The 11,972-nt window shown below is 45.3% G+C and overlaps 1 protein-coding gene across 1 annotated transcript; it reads right to left on the bottom strand.

Annotated features, from left to right (window-relative positions):
* Nucleotides 1-564: 564 nt before the first annotated feature.
* On the bottom strand, nucleotides 565-10,691 carry SEC61A1 (SEC61 translocon subunit alpha 1). The gene is made up of 12 exons (XM_088479842.1): nucleotides 10,531-10,691; nucleotides 8,832-8,899; nucleotides 8,555-8,620; nucleotides 8,301-8,379; nucleotides 6,730-6,861; nucleotides 6,426-6,535; nucleotides 6,186-6,339; nucleotides 5,754-5,914; nucleotides 5,432-5,629; nucleotides 4,737-4,928; nucleotides 4,581-4,657; nucleotides 565-1,200 (listed from the first exon to the last, which is right to left on the bottom strand). The coding sequence occupies exons 1-12, from the start codon at nucleotides 10,535-10,537 to the stop codon at nucleotides 1,014-1,016; spliced, it is 1,431 nt and encodes a 476-aa protein (XP_088335968.1). The 5' UTR covers nucleotides 10,538-10,691; the 3' UTR covers nucleotides 565-1,013.
* Between the last annotated feature and the right edge of the window lie 1,281 nt (nucleotides 10,692-11,972).

Genomic DNA, 11,972 nt, shown 5'->3' on the forward strand with positions numbered 1-11,972 from the left:
AACTGAATTCCTTTTGTGATCTAAAGGAAGTGATCTCCATGAAAACCGCAATACAGACTTCTCTTCCCCCCAGGGAGAGGTACATGTACCACGTTGTCTATAACAATAGTACTACAACCATTCACCTATCATTTAAGAGTGCTTCTAAAAACTAGACAGGGTTTATTTCAATTTCGGATACATAGCGAACATTTTCTGGAACCCGTTGTAATCAAACCATAATCAGTTCAATGCCATGTAGCGGATTGTGGAAGGCGTTAATGGGTTGTGTTTTGCAGGTTGTGGCAGAGGATCGAAGTCCCCACTGGATCTACTTTTTAGTGTCACGTTTATGGCTACACTAGCGAGTCCTCAGGTGGTGGGTGTGAGCGCCTAGCTACAGTGGCACACATCAGATATGAACTAACACTGCATTCATTCATGACCAGTTATGTTTCTAGGATTAGATTGTCCTTGGAAGAAGCCGGTGAGGTCAAAAAGAATTATATGGACAGCTTCTCACATGTACAAAACTCAGATGATTAAATCGCAACTTGTAGTCTGGGCAGGAAAAAAAAAGGCAACTTGTTTTCAAAGTTTTTATTGAAAAAGAAAAAAAAAAAAAAATGAAATCTGGTAATACCCATGTAGCTTTGCTCCAAACTCTGTACAGAAGCGTTAACCGACATGAAGTCTTTGAGAAGAGACTTAAATAGAGGCCCTGTTTTGAATTCATGCTCAAAATAGTCAAAATTAAAATATTTCCAGGAAGGGGGAAAAAACAAACAAAAAAAAAAACTATAATAAAGTTCTTGCACTGTCCACAACGATATAAAATGGGCTGAAAACTGGTAAAAAGAAAAACTAAACAAAACCGGGCGTTCAATAGGACATCGTTGGCGAATTGACACCAACTCAGCGATGTGTCCGACCCTCTGTGCAGTCCCTGGAATACACACTTAAAATTTGGTTTTCCAAGTCACGTGATCAGCTCACACCCCAGGGGTTTGCAGACTGGTGGCGCTGTGAATGGCTTAGAACAGAAGGGCGCCCATGCTTCCAACTTCACTCTGCTCCTTGACGAAGATCTCAAAGTACTGGTAGATAATGGTGACTGCCAACAGGATACCTGTTCCGGAGCCTATGGCCCCTAAGAAGTCGGCAAGTACAGAGAGCGCTCCGATGCAAAGACCGCCGAAGGCAGCAGCTGTCGGGATGTACCTGGAGAAAGTGGGGGGGAATAGCCCATAGGTTAGATGACAATGACAGCGCTGTTAGCTCTATGCCTTGATTCATTGCACAAATAGGGCAGCAGATCTTACATGGGCCTTAGCACCAGAGCAGATATAAGCTTTGTTTAGGTTGGCTAATGTGTAGAACTGTATATGAAGTCCCCGGGGCCCACCTTGGAGAGGTTGGGTATGAAATCCCGGCTGTCAGGATACCGCTGGTCAAAATACCAACAGCGACATCCCGACACCCATAGGAACTAATTCTAACCCCTACCCTAACCCACCCTCCCTGGTACCTAAACCTAACCTGCCCCCTCCACAGACCCTAATCCTAACACTCCCTACCCGGTGCCTAACCTTCCCCCTCCACACACAGTAATCCTAACACTCCCTACCCGGTGCCTAACCAGGCTAACTATACCTAACCTGCCCCCTCCACACACAGTAATCCTAACACTCCCTACCCGGTGCCTAACCCTACTAATTAAACCTAACCTCCCCCCTCCAGACACAGTAATCCTAACACTCCCTACCCGGTGCCTAACCTGCCCCCTCCACACACAGTAATCCTAACACTCCCTACCCGGTGCCTAACCCCGCTAACTAAACCTAACCTCCCCCTAACACCCCGATACTTACCTGCCGGAGGTCGGGATACTGGTGCCGGGATCCCGACCCGTCAGGATTTCGGCGCCTGTATTCAGACAGTCAGCATCCTGCACCCCGGGATGCCGACTACATCCACTGGGAGAAGGTGTGGTCACTTAAGATTTAGATTTGGGGGGGGAGGGGGGGCTCACGTCCCCTCCTATTACACTACGGTTTTCCCAATCCTGTGTCCTGCAAACCATACACTTCTAATCAGGAAGAAAAAAGTGGGGAATCTGCGCTGTCTTTATATGTATATATATTGTGGTTGACTAGTAAATGAATAATAACACAAGCAGAGGGTAAATAGAAGCATAAATCGATGTTAAATTTAATACATGTTAAAATACAAAACAATATCAATATACATAAAAAAAATAAATATAAAAATGAAAATAAAATGTAAACAATAGATTGTGTGAATTATTTCACCAATCAGACAATAAGCAGTAAAAGTAGTTGCCAGTGACCGTGATAAACACCTTTCCAGTCTGACCACGGAAGATAAAGTGACTGATAGAATCTGGTATTATGAAAAGTTTTATCATACCTAGTAACAATGTTTCCACTGAAAGGTAATTGTTGCTATCAGTGTCAAAAATTTGCAGTTGGTGTTGATCTCCAGTGGATACAACTAATGCGTATTTGTATATGAAAATGATGTCACAGTTCCTTAGAATAACAGCAATTAGGAAGTTTATCACGTTTAGCTGTTAAGCCCATATAATATTCTGACCTATAGCTCTGATGTAGGACTTATATAGAGTAGATATCATGTAAGCCCAAAATGACCCCAATGTTTAAGGAGCCAAATCTTACTATGTTAAAAACACATGAATAGCCGCTGGGCTGCTGGCATACGGGGACGGTCATCCAGATCAGCTGTACTGCACAATCACAGCACCGCTCAGAGTACTCAAGGACCAATGAACCGAGTAATATGGGGGCCCCCCTGGTTTCCAATGCCGTCCGTTGTGCCTGATGGTCGAGTTGAAAACTGCCAATGCAGTGTATGACGATGCTGCCGCGTACCTCCGTGTATATACGGGCAATGCGCTAAGTCCAGCCGGATCCCGCTGGTGCGCTTACAAGGTCCCGAACAGAAACTACCAAATGTCGGAGTGATGTCAGCTGGCAATAGTGTGTCCAATCATGAATAGGTCCCGCCTAACGCGTTTCGTCACAGATCATGTGACTTTTTCAAAGGGCCCTAGTTGTATCCACTGGAGATCAACACCAACTGCAAATTTTTCATATGTTACAAGTGACACTGATAGCAACAATTACCTTTCAGTGGAAACATTGTTACTAGGTACGATAAAACTTTTCATAGTACCAGATTCTATCAGTCACTTTATCTTCCGTGGTCAGACTGGAAAGGTGTTTATCACGGTCACTGGCAACTACTTTTACTGCTTATTGTCTGATTGGTGAAATAATTCACACAATCTATTGTTTACATTTTATTTTCATTTTTATATTTATTATTTTTTTTATGTATATTGATATTGTTGTGTATTTTAACATGTATTAAATTTAACATCGATTTATGCTTCTATTTACCATCTGCTTGTGTTATTATTCATTTACTAGTCAACCACAATATATATATACATATAAAGACAGCGCAGATTCCCCACTTTTTTTTCTTTCTGTTCTCTTTTTCAAACTAACACAGAGTTTGATATCTGCAGCAGACTTTTCTACTATATTGGACTACTGAGTTTAGCGCCAGAACTGTCTATTCTCTCACTTCTAATCAGGGCTGTGGAGTCGGACACAATTTTGGGTTGAGTCGGTAACTATGTGCCGACTGACTCAAGTTTCAAAAGGTGAGTAGTACTGCGGCGAGGATTATCAGTACCGTGCTTTAGTGACTGGAGAATACATGACAGTGACATTGTGTATTTTTGCCAGGGCTGTCAGTTGTAAACAAAGCTGGGTTGTTCTCTATTTGGGGACAATAAAGTTCTGTTGAAGACAACCGGAATAAAAACTAGCTGGATAGTGCGGTTGTCGGCGAGCCCATTGTGCCGAGTGACTGCGAGTGTAAGTAACACATGATAGGACTTATAATGTTGGCAGTGGTACGGTACAGGTGAGAAATGCTGGTGCAGCATGGGTGGGGAGTAACATGGTGCATTACTAGAGAATACATGACCGCAAAGTCATATATTGCATTTTATTTCACTACGGTCACATTCTCCAGTTACTAATAAGTAAATAATCATTTACTTGTTGGCATAAGTGGTCACTGTACACATTTGCCATTTATAAAGGAGTCAGACTGTAGTAAAATAGAGGAGTTTTGGTTGACGCTTTGGTGTACCGACTCCATAGCCCTGCTTCTAATGGAGGCTGCGACAGGAACGCAGGAGGCGTAGCTCTATTGTATTGCGCAGAGTTTACTTAATGGAGACTAGGATAGTAGACAAACCAATCATGCGATTGTTACGGTCATTTCTGGCATTACGCACGTAGTTACAATTACAACATTTATTCACAAATTCAAAAAGAATCATCCACTTAGTCATAGGCCCGGGACAGGCACCATAACCAATCAGAGGGAGCTGGATTTTGTAGATTATGATGCTGAGAACTTCAGAGAACAGTCTTTTGGGTAAGCCATCAATGCCCATAGTGACTGAGGAGAGCCACACAGGCATGCCTAGTTACTGGTAGGTGTAACGTATACGTATATCAAAGCTTCACATCACTCACCTGTTCAGTTCGTGCACCATGGAAGTCTCTCGGTGTCCTCTCATGACCATCTGCTGCTCTTTAAGTTGCTTTGCAACCTGCAAGGAAAAGAAACAGTTTCTACTGACTGTGCATAAAACATCATACGCACCACACACAGCAGGGACAGACACTCACATCCTTAGCGGAAGAGCCGGACACTTCAATCCAGGTCTTAGAGAAGAAAGCGCAGGAGCCCAGCATGAAGACGATGTAGACTACAGCATGAACCGGATCATCCAGCACCGAACCAAACGACTCCGGCGGAGAAAGGTAATAACAGAGTCCACCCACAGGGTACGCCCGAGCAGGTCCCCCGGTGGAAGTATCCTAATGGCAGAAAACATGGTTAGCACTCAGGGTGTACAGACGCAATGGATCATTGTATTGCGCGAGAATGTTTGAGTAGAACTCCAATGGTAACAAGTCTGGCACTTCCCATGTTATCGGGGGATGCGGTCATAATGCGGACTGTGGGGATTCCGGCGTTCAGAATGCAGATGCCGGAATCCCGAAAGTGGTAAGTGGTGGGGGTAAAGGGAAGGTTAGGGTACGGGGGTGGGGTTAGGTTTAGTCACTGGGGAGAAGGTTAGGTTTAGGAACCAGGGAAGGTTAGGATACCGACCGACGGGTGTCTGTATCCCGGCATCGGGATTCTGACCCCCGGGAACCCGAGTGTCAGCATCCCGTATCCACCCCGATATCGTTGGTGATGAACATTGTTAGTTTGGGGTATGACCAATAACTTCTCATCTGCCCAATGTTATCAAGTCTAAAGATAACCGAACCGCTGCTGACATAAGAAACGCCCCTCTCAGGTTTGGGATACTTACAGACCATGTCCCCAGGAGGTTGACCAGGAGGTTGCCGCTGAAACGGGCAGACAGCATCTGAGAGATGACGTACAGGTTGGAGACCAGAGCGGACTGCAGGATGATGGGGATGTTGGAGGTGTAGAACAATTTGATGGGGTATGTGTTGTACTGGCCTCGGTAACGGGCGGATTTGATGGGCAGGTCCACCCTGAATCCCTGCAATGCAAAACAGGTTAGGAAAGGTCATCGTTCTCTCCTGAGAGTGAATCACACAAAGCTTAAAATGGAAATCTCCAAATACAAACGGGCGCATATCATCAAGAACCAGCCGGTACAATACCTGGAAGTATATAACCACTGCGAAGACAAAGATGGTAGCGATCAGGTTCATCAGGTTGGGCAGGTTCTGGCGGTAAAAGGCTTCCCGGAGCGCACGGACCTTGTCAGTACGAGTGGCGAGCAGGTGGAAGAGGGCAATAATGGCTCCCTCAAACTCCGTGCCTAAGGATGGGACACAATACATGGACATTAGAAAGATGGGATGAATATAAACACTATGGGGTGAATGTAATAGCCTGTTGCCAATCTGGTTTTGCATTTTAAATGATCGCCCCTTTAAAACAAATTGGATATTCGCTGGTGCCGGTAAGTCAGAGGCCATTACATTTACCCCGTCAGATACCGTATTGTTCTAGTTCAAACCAAATGATTGTTGCTTTTGTACCATTTAGAGCTTATTGGCCCCTTAACCCCCCGCGAAAATAGCTCCTACCTCTGCCAGTGTTCACAGTGGTCGGGCTGAAGGCCTTCCATACGATGGTCTCACAGATGTTGGTAGCGATGAAGAGGGAGATACCGGACCCCAGACCGTAACCTTTTTGCAGCAGCTCATCCAGGAGCAAGACAATCAAACCGGCCACAAAGAGCTGGAAATGATAGAAACGCGGGTTACTCGCAGCAAACGTCACCGACTTCACCTGTCTGCGGGAACAACTGTGAGAGAGGAACCAACCTGGATGGTGATGAGCAGACAGATGCCGGCACCCATCTCAGAAGGGTCCCCATACATTCCCGTCATCACGTACACAATGGCCTGACCGATCGTGATAATCATACCGAACACTGAGGGAAAGTGAGCACATGTTACGGCAACTGCACAATACAGTATGTCAGCACAAAACAGCAGCTTCTCTGTCAATAGCGACAAGTTCTTACCCTGAAGCTATGACTTTTGTTCCAGATATAAAGCAGATTTAAGCTATAGAAGTCCTAGAACGTATAATGTGTGTCTGCCTGGGCCGCAGTGTGAGACTTACATTTCTGGGCTCCATTGAACAAAGCTCTGTCCTTTGGTGTATCCCCAACCTCAATGATCTTAGCACCGGCCAGAAGCTGCATAATGAGACCGGAGGTGACAATAGGAGAAATACCCAGCTCCATTAAGGTACCTGTGAAATAAGGCAAAAAAAAAATATTGCATGGGTGTACCAACAAGCCATGAACGTATCTTAGGCGTTCTATGTAAGAGCTGCAACTGACTGTGTGCAGGTTAATCACATGGTAAAACCAGTGGGAGATTTGGGGGTGGGGGATGGGGTTGTGTAACAGGTACCATCCCCTAATTTTTGTATCTGACCAATGCTCTTCTGTTATTCCTCTGATTGGCTAGGAGCAGATGGGGAGTAAGGTCTGTGACGTGCTCTGTGATCTTTTCAGTGCGGTCTCGGCAAATCCCCCAAGGTCATAACACGTAGCTCTGATAATGTCACAGCTTGCCTTAGGCCATGTCTCCACCCTGTTTGCTGTGAGAGGTTAACACACCTCTCAGACTGACAAGAGCTCAGAGAGGAAACTGAGATTAAAGCGGAGACAAACGATGGCCGCTCTCTCTGCTAGACACCTTAATAGCGCGATCAGAGAAACAAGATCATTTACCATTTTTACACCGTTATGCACTAACATTTAGTGTAAGCAGATACCAAAGAGAAAATAAAATACAGAGTAAAAAGCCTGAATTTGCAGCTATGACTGTGACACGGCAGCACTGGCAATCCCCTATAACACCATACAAATGAGTATGACCGGCAGTGGTTACCATAACAAGCGTAATGCATGAAGGGAACGGTTTTAAGCTGTAACCTATTAGTTATGTTGTACTGTGTGTGTTTCGGTTTTGTACATTTTGTCTCTTGTATTAGAAAAACAATATTCTTGTGTTTGTCTGATCAGATCACGTGTGCTGTATATAGGGCATTATTAAATTATGGCGCAGTCCCCACCCTCTCCTTTATCCTGCTGCTCCCCAATCTCTACCCCCCATGGATGCCGTCACCCTCTTCTCTCTCACTTCTGCACCAGCAGACACAGACTGATGTATAAAGCATCTCTTATCTATAGATCTTCATATGTATCCCTATCTATATATAACCATGGGCATACCTGCATAGCTCATACTGCAGTGCCACATTGCCTTGCTGTCCTTTGTTAGTACTAAATTTGCAAATTGACAGTCGCTACTAATGCCCATGAACTTCCGATTTACCAGCCCAGGCTTGGCTACAATGGGATACGTGCGGCATCCCGGCGGTTGGGAAGCCGATGCTTATAGTACCGGAATCCCGACGTTGGTCAGAATGCCGGGGCTGACATCCCGACACTGGGACACCGAATGTAAGTAGTGGGGTTGGGGGGAGAGTTAGGTTTAAGGGTGGGAGAGGAGGAAGGTTAGCACACCGACCAACAAGTGTCGGTATGCTAACCCTGTCGCGATGTCGGCGTCCCGTACCCAACTCGCTACAATTATAGAAGATCTCTGCCCCGTCTCAGTTACAGCAAGTGGACATAACTAACGTCTTCACGGCATCCATGTAAAATGTTGATGAATTACCTCTGTTGGAAGCCAGGATTACTCTCATCCAATAAAAGGGATCTGCGGAGTCTGAAGACATTATACCAAATAGGGGGATCTAAAAAACAGGGAATAAATCACACTTCAGAAACTCAAAACACTTCACCACAGCTCATATCCCACCAGAAAGGGGAAAAACAAGGCTTTTATTTCCCCAAACCTAAAGCCATGCAGACATTCTATTTATCATCCAGAGTCGGACACGAATGCATTACATACACTGGTGCACTTACCTGACAGCATACTAAGAAGATAAACAGGGTGATTGCGGTCCATAATACTTTTTCTTTAAATTGGATCTGCAAACAGAAAACACAATTACACCATAAGACACTATTACACCAATACTGGACAGTATCATTAGCACAAAATTAGACGCTTCATTGATAGACAGATTAAATGCAGCAATTTCCCCTCCAGTGATGGAAATCCCATAAGTGTAATTACAGTGTTCCCGGCCTGACACAGAAGTGCAGCAACAAGGATAAAACACACTAAGATGACGCATACCTTTCGTTCTGGCTTCTGGATCTCTGGCAGGATCGCACAGAAGGGCTTAATCACTTCAAGAAATTTGACTGTTAAAGAAAAAGATAAAATGATATTACGTAAAAATCCAATTAGAATAAATGTTTTACAATATGTGGTTTCAACCTGTCCGGCAAATCATATTCACCTTCAAGCTTGTTTTATATTGCTAACATAGAACTACACACCGCAAGCTGTCATTCTGCAATGATTAGGGAACAACGTTTGTGGAAATTACTACTGAACAGGATAAAGTGCCCAGAAAATACTTCTATACAGTTATTTGGGGTATGCTGACTATGTACCAAGGGTCCATGGAGATTGTTCCTGTCCAGTGATGAAACTGGCAAAATTAACAAACACTTAATATATTTCATACTGAGTAGTACACATAGGTCAGACATCACTTCTATGCTAGAACTGCAACTCATATGACACAGTAACTGTATTTTGCGGAGTTTATGAAGCAAATTGTGGACTAAGATGTAACCGATCACATCATACACTTCATCGCTGTTGCCAAGAGCCTGAGGACTACATATTTGTTCATTGCCCCTACATGTACAGCTCCAACAATGCAGAGAGCGCCCTGCACTGTATCCCCCATACAGGGACTGTCCCACACAATTATCTGGGACCACTGCTTAAAGGCAGGACCCTAAAGATGGGCGTCCGTAATCCCTCATGCTCAGGTCACAAATGAATAGAAAGTATTAAAAAAAAAAACAGAACAGGACAAACACTGAGCTGTCACCTGGAAACTAAGAATCAAGTCATCATAGTATTTTCATGTGTCCCTCGTCTGATCCCCGGCAACTGGAAAGACTATGACTGCCGGGGAGAAAGGGCTTATTCCCCGCTAACCGCCTCAGTCTTATTCACCAACATCTTCTCTGCAAATCTGCCATTACTGCCAAGCGGCAGCCCGAGCTCCGCACCAGCCGCATTACTGAGAGTTCTACCTGGCTAACGGCAATTTTGGGCTCTCTATGGGCACAGCTACCCATCATATAGAGACAGGGAACGTGTGATGGCAGATAAGAACCACTTGGTCCATCCAGTCTGCCCATATACCAGCGTCAGCTCAACTCTGACATAAAGACCAAATACATCAGAGATATATATTGAATAGAGACGGGAGGGAGCTGCCGCAACTATTCAATACACAGCGCAGTTTGGACGCGCTAAGGATTTCTCCTCGCACCCCCCTGGGGATGCGAAGAGGAATCTGACCAAAGTGCCGGGTGCTGACCACGATAACCAGCATTCTCCGACCACACATCGCACTGAATTGAATCGTGTATAATATATATACATATATATATATATACATACATACATACACACACACACACACACACACAACCGGTATAACATGTACATGTCTATAGCTTAATACATGATCCAGATTGCTGCTGTGATGCATCATCTTAAGCTGTGTATTAAAATAAAGATATATATTATATATGTATTTTACACACATACATACACACCTGGGAACCAGTGAGTAGTTCCCAGGTTTAAGAATATTGCCTCAGTCAGCCTGATTTGTGTGTGTGTGTGTGTATATATATATATATATATATGTATGTATGTATGTATGATGTGAGTGTGGTGTCAGTGAGGGTGACTGGCAGGGCCATGCCCCATGGAGCGGTGGGTTGGGTGGTCAGGTACTCACTGCCCATGGCCGGCGCTGGCTGTTCTCCGGTCCTTGTGTGCCGGGCTCTGTCCTCTGACTGACTCGCAGCCGCCGCTCCCCGCAATGAGAAGGATCCGTAGACACGTCACCGCTCCCGAGCACCGCTCACACACGTCACCGGCCGGAAGAGAGAGAAAAAAGAGAGAGAGTCCCGGCCGCCGCTTCCTCTTCCTGCCACGCTCAGCGGCATTCCTGGCGAGGCATCCCGGCGGCCATCTTATGTCCTGGCAGCTGAACGGGTGATTCACTTGAAGCGGGGCACTTTTCGGCAGCAGGCCGGTAATTGTGCCTTATTGTCCTACCACCGTCGACGCCGATGCTCCCGCTAGTCATTCTGACCCAGAGATTTCGTTTCAGGCGTCGGCCTCGATTTACCAGTTGCCCTGTTCCAAAATGGCGCCTGGGTGCTGGTGGCGCTGATGAGGTCATTCCTAGTCGGAGGTGATGGGCTGGGAGAGGGAGCGCTGACTAGCGCTTCTGCTGTTGGTCAGTAGTGAGTCGTCACCGACGAGACTGTGGGCGCCATTTTGGTTGTGGGCAGTGAGGTATGAACACGTCCCCTTTGTCTAAGGAGATGTTTGTATAGCAGGACAGCAGAAGTAATAGCAGGGAGGAGCCCATATACTGTGTGTTACTACATCTGATAGAGACATCAACATGAGAGCTAGAGGAGTCATAGGGTATTTATCAAAGCTGGGAAGGAGATAAAATTGTGAGAGATAACATACTAACCAATCAGCTTCCAATTTACATTTTGCAGGCTGTGTTTAAAAATTGATACTTAGGAGATGATTGGTTGGTAATTTATTTTTTACAATTTTATCTCTCTTCCAGCTTTGATAAATACCCCCCTATATTATATTATACATTATATTACATTATATAAATGTTAATATAGTTAGATCAGCCTTTGACAATAAATATATGTAAAATGTATTTATAATTATATGCATTTTATCCATACTTGCCTACTTTTGAAAAAAGCATTTCGGAGAGATTGTGAAAGCAACACCTATGAGCGCGGTGGTAAAGTGGGCATGTACTGCTACATCTGAGAGGCGTGTCCTAAACATGACTTACATCCAAATGTAAATGACCCCCAAAGCAGTCAGACCAGAGATGTATCTATAATGGGTGCAGGGTATGCGGGGAACACAGGCCCCTGGGTCCGGAGTCCCACGTCGGTGCGGGGGTCCGCCGCTGTAAAACGTCTGGAAAATGTCCGCAGCGGCCATTTTCCAGTCATTTGCGCGTCCGCAGTACAGGGAAAATGGCCGTCGTGGCCATTTTCCCGGTGACCAGTGAATACATTATAGACTCTGGGCACACTCTAGTGCTCAAAGTCTATAACTCTGGCGCTGGCCGCACACAGCTGAGTACGCTGCTGGCCGCCGGGCGGAGAGGAGGGGGCCGTGTCGGAG

Source organism: Taudactylus pleione, unplaced genomic scaffold (assembly GCF_031769625.1).
Source record: "Taudactylus pleione unplaced genomic scaffold, aTauple2 ptg000247l, whole genome shotgun sequence".
Classification (NCBI taxonomy): Eukaryota; Metazoa; Chordata; class Amphibia; order Anura; family Myobatrachidae; genus Taudactylus; species Taudactylus pleione.

Coding starts and splice junctions, on each gene's coding strand:
- SEC61A1 (XM_088479842.1), bottom strand. Junction 6,536..6,729: donor GTTCAATGGAGCCCAGAAAT/GTAAGTCTCACA, acceptor ACTTTCCCTCAG/TGTTCGGTATGATTATCACG. Junction 1,201..4,580: donor ATGGTGCACGAACTGAACAG/GTGAGTGATGTG, acceptor CACTTTCTCCAG/GTACATCCCGACAGCTGCTG.